The 17,996-nt window shown below is 36.3% G+C and overlaps 2 protein-coding genes across 2 annotated transcripts in view; one reads left to right on the forward strand and one right to left on the reverse strand.

Moving 5' to 3' along the window:
- Positions 1 to 528: 528 nt before the first annotated feature.
- Aven (Apoptosis and caspase activation inhibitor) lies at positions 529 to 10,988 on the reverse strand. The gene is made up of 4 exons (XM_071585792.1): positions 10,412 to 10,988; positions 1,626 to 1,783; positions 798 to 1,542; positions 529 to 717 (listed from the first exon to the last, which is right to left on the reverse strand). Exons 1-4 carry the CDS (start codon positions 10,794 to 10,796, stop codon positions 620 to 622), a joined length of 1,386 nt encoding a protein of 461 aa, XP_071441893.1. The 5' UTR covers positions 10,797 to 10,988; the 3' UTR covers positions 529 to 619.
- Positions 10,989 to 11,072: 84 nt separating this feature from the next.
- Zfrp8 (Zinc finger protein RP-8) overlaps positions 11,073 to 17,996 on the forward strand; it is a 9,307-nt gene continuing 2,383 nt past the window's right edge. The window contains exons 1-3 of the mRNA XM_071585793.1: positions 11,073 to 11,723; positions 11,833 to 12,000; positions 16,558 to 16,772. Of these exons, the coding sequence (XP_071441894.1) occupies positions 11,183 to 11,723; positions 11,833 to 12,000; positions 16,558 to 16,772 (924 nt within the window). The 5' untranslated portion in view covers positions 11,073 to 11,182. The remainder of the gene's footprint in view (positions 11,724 to 11,832; positions 12,001 to 16,557; positions 16,773 to 17,996) is intronic.

Here is a 17,996-nt window from a genome sequence, read left to right on the forward strand (position 1 = left end):
ATTAAGAGTTGAGTATTTTCTTTTGTTTCATTCCAATCATCCACAGGCCAATTACACTACTTCCTTAGCTTTTCAGCATTCTTTTATTTTATTGATATTTCTCATTCTCTGACTCTAGCTCGGTTCACCTCAACGAATATTATTTTTCTTCTCCTTGGTTTATCTTTGGACTATTATTATTACACATGTAAAGAAAATGTGGAGCACGGTATCATGTTGCATCATGTCAGGTGATTTTAAGTACTTTACTCCACTCAAAATTTATCTTAAATAGTAGATTACCATCAGCCAAGAAAAAATTTGATCTACTTTCATTTTAGAATAGCAACATATATTTATTGTTTCATATAAGTTCAATCCATATGGATTCAGTACATTAAAACAATAACTCCCAAATATTAGCCAGGCTATCAACAGCCAAGAATATGATTCTAGTGCATGATGAGATAATCAAATCTATTAATAGGAAGCGAAAAGAGGATACTTAATAAATATTTTATATGAAAATAGAGAGCAACAGAGAAAATATGTACATGAATAGTTTAATATCACTCAAAATAGTAATAATTACACATTTGTATTACAAATCACAGCTTTTTCCAAACTGTTTTAATCCAATTTAATCGTCTAGCATAGAATCCAGCCAATCTTCAAGATTTTCTTTCTTTTCATGGATGACAATTGATTTGAGGTCATTTGTTAAGTTGTCACCCTCATCTGAAATATAGGTAAATCGATTATTAAAAACAACAGAGGAAAATTATCATTTTAAAGACATAACCATTCTTTAAACTTACTTTCAATCTCTTCCATCTCTTTTTTCTTAGATTCATCAGCAGTGATTGTAGGCTCCTTCAGTGAAAGCAAAGAATCTAAAATTTTGTCCTCATCTCCAGCACAAACAGCTTTAGATTTAGTTTTAGCTTTTGTTTCTCTTGATCTTCGTGGTTTCACCCGCTGACCTAATGGTGAGCTTTCAAATACAGTCTCCATATCCATAGGACTAGATTCTTTAATTTCTGATGCTATAGCAACATCATCTGATGGCTCCAAATTAGATTCCACGATATTCTCTTCGCTTTCATGTTTTACCTCTGGTTCATTTATTTGGGAATTCATGCTAATGATGGGTTCCATCACACTGACATTATTTTCTGGACTAGGTTGCGACTGAATTTCTGCAACATTGCTTTCACAAACATTATCTTCTACCACAGGTTTGTTGTCACTCTGGAAGAATTGTAATTGGCACTCCTCAGCCTTACTTTCCTTTGGTTGACTCAAACATGTTTCATCAAGACTGTTTTGCTTTTCATTGGCAAGGCACGTAGAAAGAAGTTCATTTTCCAATTTTAAAGTTCCATTCTGGCTCACAATTGAGTCTGCCATCACATCATCGTTTGCTTCTAGTTTTTCTACATGCTGGATTTCAAGTTTTTGTAATAAGCGGTATACCGGATTATATTCTTGTGAATTTAAAATTCCATCATAAATCTTTTTCTGATTTTTGGAAATATTATCCATCCTTTTAATTTCATTTTCCTGAAAGTAATTAACCACAAAAATAACTCATAAGACATTAAATTATTATCTAATAATGCTTTATAATTCCTTTGTAAACTTACAGAAAATAAATCTGTTGATATATTTAACCTTTCATAAAAAGGAATGCACAGTAATCCAGCAGAAAGCTCCTGCAGGTTGAGGCTAAATAAATCTTTATTCAAATGAAAAGTATCATTTTCCCACTGTCTTTCATGCTTGAATTTGAAATAATTGTCTTCTGAAATAAAAAATTACAAGTTGTATTATTGCAATACATGAGCATAATACATGTACGTAAAATGTTATGTAGGCCGTTTATTGAATGAAATATTCAAACTCTCCATTTTCCAGGTACCAAATTAATCTTGGAAATTTTAGAGAAAATACTGAAAGATAGAAGATATTTTGTCCTTGGCCCTTGAAATTAATGATCCCAATCAAATTTTCATTTTGGAAAATATAGATGGTGGTATGGTTGGTCAATGATGCAAGCTTTATACATAAATAATTAGACCAGCTCTCTCTCTCTCTTTATGTATATATATATATATATATATATATATATATATATATATATATATATATATATATATATATATATATCAGCAATACCTACACCACACAAGTTGTCATCCTCAACACACGAAACGCTCGATTCCTAACTCTCTCTCTATCCGCGGACACCGAATTTGCAACACCACAGCCACTCTCAACAAATACCTTACCAATCTACACCTTGCACTCCTCAAACGCGGTTACCCAGAAAAGTTACTAGAAAATAAAATCCACCGTTCCACCCGATCACACACACCACACAATAACAAGCCCACATCTGACGCAGGACTCAACCTTTGCACCACCTATTACCCCGGATCACACAGACTGAAAACCCTCCTTAAAGAACTGTTTCCAATTTTACATGACAATGACGCGACCTCATCCTTACTACCCCAATGCCCATCTATCGCATACAGACGACCCGCCAATCTCAAAAACCTTCTGAGATCCACCAACCCTTTGGCGCCCCCCCGTGACAAATTTCCCAATATTTCCCCAACTTGCAACCGCCCCCGATGTAAAACCTGTCCTCTTATTATGCCTACTCCCCTCTCCCTACATCCCCTCATAGCCCCCTCACCTCGTTCCCACGCTAATTGCCTCTCAAAAAATATTATTTATCTTTTATCATGCAAGCATTGCACTTCCTTTTACATAGGTGAATGCATTACCCCCTTATCCATCCGAATGAATAATCACCGGTACTCCTGCAATTCTGCCTCACTCTCTTCTCTTCCTATCCCTTCACACGCCAATTCCCACAACCTTCCATTCGACCAGTGTTTTGCTCTAAGCATCCTAGAATCCCTACCTGATTCAGCCACCAACATAGAGGTGAAAACTCGTGAATCCGCCTACATACTATCCTTCCGTTCCTTTAAAATTCCCACCCTTAACCGCCATATTTAATTTCCCTCCCAGCATTCCCTCCACACCTCCCCTCCACGCCCATAGCTCTTTCCCCTCTCCTCAGCAATAGCATATTTTCAGTCTCTCTTGAAGAAGGCCTCTGAGAAGGCCGAAAGCTCGAACAATTTACCGTGTGAGTGTTCTTTTAAATGTGTCTATTCTTTTCTATTTGTGCTATATTGTGTCAGCCCATTATATATATATATATATATATATATATATATATATATATATATATATATATATATATATATATATATATATATATACATATATATATATATATATATATATATATATATATATATATATATATATATATGTGTGTGTGTATATGTATGCATATATATATATATATATATATAAAATATACATATATGTACGTATGTATGGATATATATATGTATATACCCAAGCTGAAGTGATTTTTCGGGTACCAGGTCTTCCTGGGGAACCATAACCGGCACAGGGAAAGGAACTGGCCCCCCTACCCTGATGTGTGAATTTTCACACGCCTTATAGGGCTTAGTGCTGGGTGATCTCTACCATCACTTACTAAACCGACCTTAGGGTTGATTACAGTGTTTATGTTTTTTTTATATATGTATATGTATGCATATATATACATATATATATATATATATATATATATATATATATATATATATATATATATATATATATATGTATATGTATGCATATATATATATATATATATATAAATACTTTTTGAAAGTCTCACGAACGTGAATAATAATGTATAAAATTTAGCACTAGTGGACACAGACAAAAACACAGAAACACACAAAAAGAAAAGAAACTCACTATGAGTCTAATTTTCGGTAGTCCCATAAGTGATAATATTTTCAGATCAGGGTAATTAATGCCTGATATTAATACCTGGGCAATTTCAGGAATCCAAGAGCAAGATTGCTTTATTGTTTTGAGTTTCAGTGGAGGATCAGAGGGTGGGAGGGATGCTAAGATGTATACACTATAGCATTTATCAAAGGGAGTGTGGTGTTCGGAGGCATGTTTGGGGATAGGGAGCAAACCAATAGGGAAGAATTCTTGCACGAGGCTCGCTGGTTATTTTAACTCTCTCCCACCAATTCCCAACTCTACTTGCTTGTCTAGCAATGTAGTTTACCTGCTGAAGTGCCAACTTTGCCCTGTCTTTTATATTGGACAGTATACCACACCCCTTGATATTACAATTAATTATTTTTTATTATTATTTTAGTGTTTAGCTTAGCCTTTTTCTTTCTGGAAAATCGCATAACCTTTGCTTTATTAATATCGATTCTCATCCCATATCTGTCGCATTGTATTTCCAATTCACTCAGCAATGCTTGCAACCCCTTGGCTGACTGACAAACTAAAGCTTGGTCATCAGCAAACCTCAATGATTTTAAGAGTTACCCGCCAACTTTCATTTTTACCTCCAGTTCTTCCTATGCCTCTTTAATCATTTCCTCCACATATAGGTTGAACAGCAACGGTGACATGGATTAGCCTCCGGTCCCTCCAATCTATTCCTATTTTCTTCAATATACTCATCAGTTTTTCCCAATTCACTCTATCAAATGCTTTTCCGAAATCAACAAAAGAGACAAATACTTCCAGATTATATTCTATATTCCTCTCGATTAGTGATCTCATTACTGCATTGGCATCACGTATACTTCTCCACTTCCTGAACCCAAACTGATCATCCCCTGAGTAATCATTTGCTCTACTCTCTATCCTTTTGTTGATGATCCTGAGAACAAATTTAGCTGTATGGGATATCAAACTTATTGTTCTGTAGTTCTCACATGATGTAGCCTTTACCTTTTTTGGAATAGGAACTAACACTGATCTCACAAAGTCTTCCGGCCAGATTCCTTCCTCATAGATACTAGGAATAAGTCAATACAGCCTCTTCCTCCAACATTTTCCTAAACCTTTAAGTAGTTCTGCAGGAATTTTATTCACCCCCAAGTTCTTATTTAGTTTAATCTTCATTAATGCCCTCTCTATCTCATGGTCTTATTTAGTTTAATCACCCTTAATGCCCTCTCTATCTCATCATCGAGTATACCTGGACCTAAGCTATCTACCTTACTTCATGTTCCTTTTCTATGTCTATATTGGTTGGTCTAAGTTCTTTACCATACAGTTCTTCAATATATTCCTTCCATCTCTCTTGGATCTTTCCTGTGTCAACTATTACCTTACCTACCTTATCTCTAACTATTAGCATAGATCTTCCCTTCTTACTTCCTGATAAAGATTTAACCTTGCTGTAGAGCGCACCAATTCCACCCTTTCTCTGTAAATTTTCCATATCCTCACACTGTGTGTTCTACCATGCTTCTTTTGCTTTATTTGTCGCCTGCCTCAAGTTATTATTGAACTCTTTGTACTTCATTTTGCCTAACTCGGCGTTTACATTCTTCCATTTTCTTCTCTCATCCATCTTCGCAATCATATCATCCGTGATCCACGGTTTCCTTGTCCTTTTTCTGTCAACGGATCCTATAGTGTCCCTACAGGCTTTTGATATCCCTTTCTTGATACATTCCCATTTTTCTTCGATAGTACTCAGCTCTATACCATCCTCCATGGTTTTCTCTATAGCCTGCTGGTTCTCCTTCCTTGTCAATCCAATTGATACTTTGATATTCCATTTCCTAACCCGCCGCCCTTGTCTTATCTTTTAAAAATGGATGCTACATTTCATAACACCTAAGTTGTGGTCAGAGTCTGTATCCGCTCCCTGGAAGCAGTGCGAATTTATCACACTGTTTCTAAACCTGTGTCTAACCACAATATAATCTAACTGTTATCTTTCTGAGTCACCTGGCATTTTCCATGTATACCTGCACCTTTTGTGGTGTCTAAATCAAGTGTGGTGATGACTAACCCCTGTCTCCTGCAGAACTCAACTGCTTTCTCCCCGTGGTCATTCCTCGTGCCTAAACCATAGCCCCCCCTCAGCACCATCTCTTCCTTTGCCCTCTATGTCCTCTAACTGGTTATATATATCGTATCGACCTCTCCCTCCGTATCATTGCTTGGTGGCATGTATACCTGAACAATGACCAAGTTTGTCGGTTCTGCTTTTATCTCTACTGGTAATATCCATTGCTTGTTCTATGTTGACTACGCTTCTTCCTAACTCTTTATTTAATATTATGGCAACCCCTCGTTGGATCTTGTCCCCACCACTGTATATTATTCTATAATTATCACTCCAGTAATCCCCGCTATCCTTCCATTTCACCTCGCATAGACCTAAAATATCTATATTTGCCCTTTCCATCTCTCGCTTAATATTCTCTAATTTTCCTGTCCTCAACCTAGTCCTAACATTCCAAGTTCCTATTCTAACTAAATTGGTCTTCTTCTTCTGCGTCTTCTGCCCAGCTGCTGTCGGTTTTCCCTTGCAAGGGTTTCGTGGGATGACGACCACGGAAGCCTTGCCTCCCCCACTGCCGAGCACGACACATGGCCAATCGGTCCGAGCCCTGTAGTTGCCAGGACTCATATTCTGTCTAGTGTCCATCATTATGAATCTTGGGAATGATAATTGAGGTGGTTTCCCGTTGCCTTCCTCAATAGTGTTTTTAACGTGACACCATCACTTATTGGCCACCCCCCTGGGGTCAGACCCCTTTGCAGCTGCCTCATTGAGGAACAGATGCTGCGTGGACTACCTTTCGTCTGGCTCCTAACATTCGACCTATCTGGCATAAGTGACTTTACTAGGAGCAATTATTATTAATCCTGCCAGCACAGCTCTAGGGGTCATTGGATTGCACAAGCCCTTCCACCACGTCAAGATTGTAGTCCATGGAAGGGATATATTTATATATATGCATGCAGAGCTTATCCTATAAAGTCAAAGTCTGAAATATGTTTACACATTAAAATATATCAAGCCATGGAAAATTTCACTTCAACTTCAAGGAGAGTTGATTTTGAAACAGTAAAAGACCTGGATGCAATGTGTATATTGGATCTAGGAAGAAGTGCAAATTCTGAAGATATTAGAAACAATGTTGAAGATGGCATAGATTCATGAGTAAAAGACAACCAGAATATCACTGCATGATGCGGCAAGTGACTAATCACAAAATCTAAATATTTAGTTGATTACACCACTTTTGCAGTAGATGCTGAGACATATTCCAATGTGCCAGTAAACTTTAATGATATCAAAACCTGAATGATATGAAAAACTGGTTACAAGGTGTACATTATGTAATGAATGCAATTAAGAAGAATAAAACCTGGACTCTTGAGGAATGACCAAAACGGTAGAAGGGCCATAAGAAGCAAATAGATTTTCAAGCTCAAGCACAATGAATAGAGACATAGAATGCTACAAGGATGGGCTAAAAGTTAAAGGCTACTCATAAAGCAATAACTTTGACTACAATGAGACTTATCATTATTGGCACATCTTACAAGAGTCAGAACTATTTTTTCAATTACCAACCAAGAAGATATTCAAGTAGTTAAACAGGAAACTGAACTGAACTAAAAGGATGCATTCTGGCATAGATACCTGAAAGAAGAGCAAAACCCAGGTCTGACTCCGTATCCAACACTAGAGTAAAAGCTGAAAAATTTACTACATGACCTGAAAAAATCTCCTCAATAGGGGATTATGCAATTTGATGGGACATTACCAGAAAACCAAGTGCGAAGATATGGTAAGTCTACAGAGAAAAGGTGAAATATGTGTGCTTTACCAGAAGGTTAAAACTCTGTTAGGAGGTAAGAAGGAAAAATCATTTCCAACAATCAAAGATAAGTCAGGAAGGATATTAGCGGAACCAGAAAAGATACAAGAGAGGTGGAAGGAATACTCTAACAGAGGAAACTGTATGGTAAGCAAATTAGACCACAGAGATTAAACATAGAGAGAGAATGTGACATAGATGAGGATATCTTATAGCTTAGGCCCAGGTTTATTCAATGGCAAGATAGAAAGGGTATCAAGCAAATTGAAATCAAATATGGTGGTGGAGAGTAGAAAACATTACCATGAAAATACTTAGAAGTTTAGGAAAGTAGAGGAGAAAGAGATTTTATGGACAAATTTATTGCATTTAAGTTCGAGGAATTTGGCTAGAGGACTTCATCAGATCAGGGTTAGTTCCTATTCCAAAATAAGGAAAGCAGCAATATGTGAGGACTACAGAATGATAAGTCTTATTTCACATGCATTTAAAGAATTTCTCAGAATCATCAGAAAGTGGATGGAGATTAGGGCAAATGATTACTTAGGGGATGATCAGTTTGGGTTCAGGTATGGGAAAGGCACACAGGATTCCATTACAGTAATTAGGTCAATGATCGAGAGTAACATAGAACACAATGTTTCATAGATTTTGAAAAGGTGTTTGATTAAGTAAATTATCTGGGGTAGAATTAATCGATGTATTGCAGAAAATAGGAGTAGAATGAATGAATAGTAGACTTATCCACAACTTCTACATGTATCAGAACGCTCAGGTATGTGTGGGGAAAGGAAACACTGGATAGGTAGTGTTAGGAAGAGTAAGACAGGGGTGTCCATTATCACCTGTGCTGCTCAATGTACATGTGGAGGAAATGGATTAAGAGGCATGGGTAGATCTGGAGATAGGAAACCAAGGTTGGTGAAGAATTCATGCAAGTCAATTAGGTTTGTAGATGACCAAGACAAATTATCAGTCAGCCAAGGGGTTACAAACTATGCTGAGTGCATTGTGAAGTCAGTTACGCATGAATCCAATAGGTGTAGGATGACAATAAATGTAAATTAAGCAAAGGTTATGCAGTTTTCTTTGAAGAAGATAGCTAAGATAAATGCTAAAATAGGAGGGCAAACACTAGAGCATGTGAAACAGTTTACCCATCTCAGAAGTGTTTTGGACCTCCGGTCAAAGTAGATGAGGCACAAGCAAAAGAAATGCATTAGGCAAAGAAGCTTTTGCCAGGAGGAGGGAATTGGTGACAAGGACTTGGAGTAAGGATGTTAAGGAAATGCTCATCAAAACCTTTATCTGGAGCGTGGTTTTGTATAATGTGTTAATATGGTCATTAAAGCAGGATGATAAGCATAAACTGGAGGCTTTTGGAATGTGGGTGTGGAGGATGTAGAAGGTACAGTGGATTAAAAGAAAACAAATGTGGAAGTGGTACGTATGGCGGGGGAGGAGAAAGGATCATTGGGAGAAATCATAAGGAGACAGGAAAAAAGGATGCAGGGCGTTTTGATGGGCAATGAGATGTTCAAGACTGTGATAGATGGGAGGATGTTAGGGAAGCCAGGAAGGGGCAGGGTAGGATAGGAAGGTTAGACGGAATGAAGGAAGTATACAGAATTGAAGAAGGGCCTAGTGTAAGTGTAACTCTTTTAACAGATTGATGAACACTTGAATAATTCAGAAGCTAAAGTTCCATTAATAATCATTTCAACAGTCTGTTCCTCAGTGGTAAATAATAATTAAATGTCTTCCTTCATAAAAATGGTTGAAATAATGCAAGGATAAATTTGGTGAAAGAGTCCTCCTGAACCCTCCCCACAACTCCAATAGGAAATGTAATGAAATGGCACACCCCTCCGGCGAAAGTCTTTCATTTTTTAATTACAGTCCCTAATCCAGACAACAGAAACCTTCTGGATCCTTCTGCAAGAGCACCATTTGAAGTGAATACGATTAAGGACAGAGATCAGGACAATTATAGAGTGAAAAGCTAATTGTGAACTTATTCTATCATAAATAGTGTAAGATTCAATCACTACTTGCAACTTCAGGTTATAATTTCATGCACAGTAAATTTTATTTGTGCCATATTAAAATGCCGACTTTCGTACATGGTGTCCCTCTATTGTAATTAGGGTAGAAAAATTGACATATATGGCGAAAACTATAAGCCAAGTGGCATATGTCAGTCAATTTTTCAACAAATATATTACACCTTAACCCAAATTTGATAATAACTAAAAATTATTTATGTATACACCACCTCCGGAGTTTTTAAATGGCATTTTTTTATTAAAAACCCATTTTTGAATTGTCATTGCACAAAAGGTTTTCATGTGACAACGATGTCGCCTGCTGCATACTTTGGTTCGTGAATACATTTTCCCGACATAAGTAAATTTCACGGGGTTGACCCTTTCAGTTCGATTTTTAACGAAGGTGTTAAGGATTTCTAACACTTTGCTTCTATCGACACTGAGAATTTTTTTGTAAGTGCCTTGGTGAATACACAGCTTTAGATTCGACTAAGGCTAAAAACACTCGCAGGAAAAATAATGAGAATAAGTACTGATTGACTTCGGTCCTTCGTCGAGTTGACGTAGAAATACCCTTATGGTAAAAGCCAGCATATGCCGTTTAGATCTAAGACTTACCACTAATATTTTGCTGGATGAGAGATGAAAAATCTTGGAACTGTTCTTCTTCTACATCTTCTGGAAGTATTGGTTTATCATATTCCTTCCAGTCACTAAATATTTGTCGCATATGTGGCTTTTTCGTCTCCTTTAAAGCGTCAGTTTCTCGTTTAAGGGTGGGGGCGGGTACGTTATCATTCGATATTTCTTTTGCAGGAGTGCTGGATTTGTCTTTACTCGTACCATCGTTGTGGCTCCGTTCTTTAGGTTCTTCCGCAATAGATTTTGCGGCTGCTTCTTTCTCTGAAACAACTTTGGACTCAACGTTCTTGCTTTGAGCCAGTGAGTCATCAGACTTGTCCGCATTTTTTCCTCGATTTCTCTTCTTTTTGTCAGGTCTCATTTTGGCTCAAATGTGTTTTAAAGGGAAATAATAACTCCCTCTACGAATATCACAGATTCTTATCAAACAGAATTTTCCTTGTGATATTCTTAATGGCTGATTTTTTTACCATGACATGGAGTTAAATGTCTAGGGAATATCGTATATATGATACTTACTATGCGACCAGCACCAATATATCTATATGAAAACTACACGAACTGAAGTGCTGGATCAAAACATTATCAAAATAAGTGAGTTGAGAAATTCACATTGTAACAACTGCGATGACAGCGCCAAGAAGAGTTCTAGAATAGGTGTACCGAAAAGAGAAATGGAATTCGGTCTCCCACGTTGTCAGAGGATTTGTTGGTAATTTTATGATAATAATTGTGTAACAGTTAAGGATGAGCTCCAACGATTCAAGCGAATCATCGGAAGAATTACTTCAAATCGGGTTTGCAAATGAATGTCATCCTTGGCGGTTAGAAAGTAGATTTTTTCCGAGTAAGATTGGAGGGAAACCAGCCTGGCTGGGTTTCTCAGATTTACCCAGTGGAAAGGACTTGTGCTGTGAAAAATGCGATAAAACGACAATTCATTTGTGTCAAATATACGCACCGATCGACAATAAGCCATCATGCTTTCATAGGAGTTTGATGGTGTTTTGTTGCCGAAATCCTGAATGTTGTGATGAAAATGACAGCAGAAACTTTAAAGTCTTTCGATGTCAGTTACCACGTGCGAATGATTTTTACCCGTTTGATCCACCCATTGAAGAAGAAAGTTGGAGGCCTGACATAAAAGCTGAAAAGTATAACACGTTATGCCACATTTGTGGGAACAAATCCTCAAGTAAGTGTAGCAGATGTAAAACATTATTCTACTGTAGCAAAGATCATCAAGCCATTGATTGGAAGGCAGGCCATAAAGCGGAATGTTCCAGAGGTGGGTCAACTTGTCATTAAATTACTGTTATTACTAAAATATCTATTGCATGTATCTTAATATGCGAGAACCCTCACTGAAAATGGAATTAATTTAATGTATGTTTTAGTTTTATCAATGGAGAAAGTGAAAAACCGTTTAAATGAGATACTCCTGAAAGAATTTGAAATATCAATCGAAACTGAAGAATCAGAAGATGACCTTGAAGTAAATGAACAGGAAGCAATGAAAGAATACGAAGATTTGGTTATCAAAGGAAGGACAGGTACATTGAATGGTACGTCAACCTTTTTTGTATTTAAATAGTTAATTGAGATGTAGCATTTCCCTGGACAATTCCATATTTTCCAAAGTCGAATTTTTCACTAGCACTAGGTAACATTAAGAATACGAAACGTTGAATTTACCTTTCCCTACGAAGAATTTTTCAGCCTTAGTGTGTATTTATGACATTATTTTCACCGAACCATTCAAATATATTTGCTTCTATCATGACAGAACAAAATCAGTTTAGAACTTGGAATTTAAACCAAATCTGCCCTAACTAAAAAATGAATACCTTAGACTATAAAACTAATAATTTTATGGAAAGTATTTATTCATATAATGGGAATAAGTTTAGTGTTACCATTAAACTGGTGTAAAAAATGTATTGATTCATCATTTTGAAGTGGATTTTCCTTTGGCTCATCCTAACCATTTCCTATAATGACAGAACAAGTTGACTTCCGGATGAAGTGTTTCAGGTTTAAATCATTTCGGTGTCTTCAATTCAGCCCAAATTGTTTGTTTTTCTAATGTATGTAATTAGGTACTAAGCAATTCTTCACGCCCTAATCTCGGGTACCTCGACTCTATGCTCATCCTTATTGCCTCAAAGACAAGAATCTGCATCCATTGACCACCATGGTCCACATTGGTCTTTACTAATCCATTTTTTTCACCTCCTCATTTTGTGTATCTGTCACCAATTCCCTTCTCCTTGCGAATGTAATTTTCCCCATTGTTATTCTTATCCCTAATGTCATTACGAATGATTTTATGTGAAATTCACTTGTTCAGTTTTATATGCAAAATACAGTAAACTCTTGCTAATTTGGATTATATGTGACCTTACATATATGTGCATGAGTTGATGTACATACCCTATGTTCAATGTAGGCCATGACTTCAGGATGAAAATTACTAGAGGGAGAGAGCAGTGCATTATCCAGCATGTTGCTGTCCATATTAGGAAAACTAGGAAAGAGCATCTTCACCTCTGCCCTAAAGAGTCATGCCAAATGTCTCCAAAGTTCCTTTGTTTGTCAATATCATAAAAGTATGGGCCTGCCACATGTATCAAAAATGAAAAAGATAGTATTTCATGAGCCCAGGATTCAGCTTAAAACATTCCTCAAATTCTTAAATCTCTTTGCATTTACAAAAACGTCTCCATGCTGCAAAATATTCAATGCTGTTGAGGTAATTGAATTTAAAATTGTCAGTTGTCTCCTGCCCATACATTCGGAAAAAAATTAACATCCTGGTCAAATGCTATAATAGTGGTGTATTAATTGCAAACATATTTTCTAGGCAGCACTTGGAAACATCCATGGTTGTATGATGAAATCACTATTTTTCGCTCTATATTTTCAAAAATTAGAAATGTCTCATTAAATTTTAAAGATTTTTTTATGCAACAGAACTCATGCCCTGAGCAATTCGCTCTTGGGGATCTCCAGGTATGCTGTGAGGATTAAATAGAAATAAATTCAAAATGAAATGAATGTGTTTGCTCTCAACTTGACAAAGTTTGACTCCCATGCCTTTTGGTGTGCCATAAAATGATGCAACATTTTGGGTATGATATGAAACTTAAGTTAAAATTACATATTATCACAATTTTCAATCTGAATAGATAGAATGCATATTAGTGACCCTTTCAAGGCATTTTTAATATATACTTGCATCAAAGAGTCATGATACCTGTGGGGGCTATAAGGGGCACTGTACCTGTGGGGGGCTAAGTACCTGGCCTGACCTGAGATGAAACCGGTAGTTGTTTGAAAAATATCTGTGTATTAGGAAGTACACAATATATAAAGCATATGTTTCAAGTTTGAAGATGCTACACTGTTTAGTATTTACTTTGCAGCCATCAATAGTGAACGTTTTCGGTGAATTTGTGAAAATGGAGAAAATTGGTCATCGTTGTGTGATGCAATACTTTCATTTCAAAGGCCTCAGCCCAACCAATATAAAAGCTGAACTGGATTCTACTCTGGGTGAGTCTGCTCCTTCGTCTACCATAGTAAAATATTGGGTAGCTGAGTTGAAACAAGGCCTTACAAGCTGTCAAGACAAGCATCTCATTGGTCGACCAAATGAGGTGATGACTCCAGGAACGGTGAAGAAATCCACAAAGTGATACTGGATGGTCGTCGACTAAAGTGCACAAGCTAGCAGACATAGTAGACATTTCAAAAAGTGCAGTACATTGCATATTAACTGAAAATTTGGACATGGGAAAGGTGTGTGCAAGATGGGTTCCGCGATTGCTCACAATCGAGCAAAACAAGTGTCGTGAAGATGTTTCAATTGAGTGTTTAGCAAAGCTTCACAGTAGCAAAGCAGAATTTTTGTGCCGTTTCATAACCATGGATGAAACATGGGTCCATCACTTCACACCCGAGACAAAAGAACAATCAAAACAATGGATTCAAAAGGGAGAACCGACTCCAAAGTAAGGCAAAGACTGTTTCATCTGCAGGCATGGTCATGGCGTCTGCTTATTGGGATATGTGTGCGATAATTTTCTTTGACTATCTTGAAAAGGGAAAAACTATCAACGGCAAATATTATGCAAACTTATTGCAACGTTTGAGCAAAGAAATCAAGCAAGCGGCTGCATTTTGCTAATAAGAAAGTGTTGTTTCATCAATACAATGCAGCACCTCACAAATCCATTATTGTAATGGCCAAAATTCATGAATTCAAGTTTGAATTGCTACCTCATGCACCCTATTCACTAGATTTAGCCCCCTCGGATTATTTTCTGTGCGCAAACTTGAAAAAATGGCCTGGTGGTCAAATATTTTCCAACGGTGAAGACGTGATGATGGCAGTTAATGGCTATTTTGAGGAGCAAGACAGTTCTTATTATAAAATGGGTATCGAATTTATTGAATATCCCTGGGAAACATGTATAGAGCTGAAAGGAGAAAATGTTGAAAAATAAATACATTTTTATCCAAAAATTTTGTGTTTTCCTTGTTGGGTTGGATACTTTTGGGATTGCTCTTGTAGTACAGTGAGTAGAATGATAGAATACTGAATGGAGTGCCTGGGTTTGATTCTTGGTTAAGGTGTCTCTGAGCACCTCCAGTTTCGCCAAGTTGTGTGATTTTTAAGGGTCCAGATTTTTCTGGAAAACTGCAGGTGATAGGGAAAGGAGCATGCCCCCCTAACCTAATGTGTGATAAACTCACTCATTACTGCCTCAATGCTGAAGATTAAATGGAGAGACAAAAGGAAGTATAGAGACTATGAAGAACTCTACAGGAAAGATCTAGATAGATTGGACACACCTTGAGGTGCATTGGTTTAGTTAAGAACATAATAGACAGGAAAATTAAATAAAATATCCTGCCACAAAGATTAAGAGGCAAGTACATAGTGGCTGTCCCAAAAATAAATAAAAATAACTTATAGTCTTTTTCAAACTCCAAAGTCATTATCCACAAACAGTTGGTGCTTCAGGGGCAGACAGTGCACTGTAAGTTTTACTTGGAAACACTCGAAAGTCTGTAGAAAAGAATGCAATGCATCAGGAAGAAGATCTTTGAAAATTGAAAACTGGAGGCTGCTCCATGACAACACGGCCAAGGACAAGGAGGCAACATTATGCCAGCCGCCATACAATCCCAATGAAGCACCACGGAACTTGTTTTGATTTTCAAGAATAAAAAGTAGCTTGAAAGGCAACCATTTTGAAACACTGGATAACATCAAATAGGCCGTGCTTGAATGAGGATCCGGTCAACACCTTACCTTACAGGATGCTTACTGCAACTGGCAGAGGCACTAGCTTCTCCTGTGTCGATGCATAAGGGTGCTATTTTGAAGAATGTTAGTAATTTGTACTTTGATCTGCGATAATTTTTTTTCCTGGGTTTATTCTACTCATTTTTGGGACACCACATTGGACAAACATTAAGAAGATGGATTAATAAGGATGTAAAACAGAAAAGCCTTCAGTTAAGGGAATTAACACTGAATGGAGGGCTGGGGTAAATCAATCTTAGGATTGAAATACTAATGATGATAGGTCTAGTATTAGGTGAGCTATATCCTCATCTCTCTAACCAAACATTTGGTTGATTACGCTGGTTTGGAAATTTGCCTGTTGAATATAGTAATGCGTGAAATTTAGGTATTAGTGAAATATAATTTGTAGCTATTTGATAAAATATAAATTACAAACTGTTGGGCTAAATAAACATTTTATTTTTAATCCTCCGATAACTAATTTCATCGCTTTATTTTCAATTTCATAGAAAAGTTTTGATATGTATGTGCCTTAATTTAAATACTTCCTCCACAAGGGTATTTTGTAGTACATAACATCAATTCCCTATAATCCATTGTGTTGAGTCAAGTGAAAAGTCATGCCTAAAACATTTGGCTAATTCAATATGTAAGTATTTCTAGCCAAGTAATTGTACTGGTTTTTGTGTGCATGAATCTCAATCTGTGTTAAAGTGCATATTAATTAACAAACTCTGACGTAGCATTGTGGTAAGATACCATCCATTACCAATGTTAATCTTTCTCAACAATTATCTCTTTTTAGGTGAAGCAACTGTGGATGAAGATTTAACTGCAATGGCATTAAAAGAAGATAAAACATATGAGAAATTTCGGAAGAAAATTCATTCAAATCCAGATCAGGTTTTGCGCTATGAAAGAGGTGGAAAACCATTGTGGGTGTCTGCTAACAACATTCCCAAAGAAACTGATTTACCAAAATGCCCATATTGTCATGAAAAGAGGCAGTTTGAATTTCAAGTAAGTTAAAACTCTTTGAAATTCGGTTAAGTTCATTGAAATTATGTACATCTTGCAGGAATGTCTTACCAGTTGTTTTTGTGCTATATTTGTGATAATGTTTTGTCGTATTTACACAACAACATTTGCAGTCCCCTATTATACTATTAGATATCAGGAATTGGTGAATAGTAAGTAGTTTTTGGTTCTCATTTTTATTTATCAAATAAAAAAGAAGATATTTTCATGATCAGTTTTGAAAGTTTTGACGTTGTCTAAAATAGTTATTAGTAATGCAACCCTCGTATTTGGTGATACAAGTTCTTGTGAGGGAGTGTTCTGTGTTCTGTGTTGAGGGAGAATAGTATTCCAATATTTTATATTGTGTTTACATTTGTGTTTTTATATAAATAGAAAATTATCATCTAATAAAAGGCTTTCGTTCTCTAAAATGAAAGTGTTTATTTCAGCTATTGTATAATTACCATATTCCTAGAAATTTTTCAGAGTAAAGAAATATAATCTTACCTGTGTATATTTGAAAGGAATAGGTAGATGAAGCATTGAAATAGTGAGTGTGCTTTCTGCAAATTCTGAAATGTAATGGGGATGGGGACAATGAGATTGCTTAAAATATTCATACTTGCTTTGAATCAAGGAAGAACCAGCAGTCAGTCTTCAGTTGATGGTGGCCTATTACTGTACTCGGTGATTCTCCAAACGTGGCTGTTCCATTTGAGTATCTATATTAAATCAGTGTGAAAATGGTTTAAATGTTGCATGCTGTTTTTCAAAAGAAAAACTCCATCCACAGCAATGCTACAATTTCATGCGTCTTTGGTGCAGAGTTGTTTGTTGTAAAATCAGAGCAAGTAGTATACCAAAATTTCAAAAGAGCCTACCTATGTGGTTATTCAATTCAACGGTCCTTGTTATCTATAAATTGTCAGTTTGAATTACCGTATTTTCCCATCGATAACGCGCGCATTATCTGTACAAAAATGTCCAGATGATCGAAAAAATGACGATATGCGTTATGTAATGAAAATTGAAAAAATCCAAGCATATACGTCATACACGTCCGATATAGACATATTTTTACACACTATATAATTTTTATGCGAATATATATATACACACACATATATATATATATATATATATATATATATATATATATATATATATATATATATATATATATATATACATTTATATTATATACATATATATATATATATACAT

This window comes from Hetaerina americana, unplaced genomic scaffold, assembly GCF_022747635.1.
Source record: "Hetaerina americana unplaced genomic scaffold, ioHetAmer1.1.p SCAF_2, whole genome shotgun sequence".
In the NCBI taxonomy this organism is placed as follows: domain Eukaryota; kingdom Metazoa; phylum Arthropoda; class Insecta; order Odonata; family Calopterygidae; genus Hetaerina; species Hetaerina americana.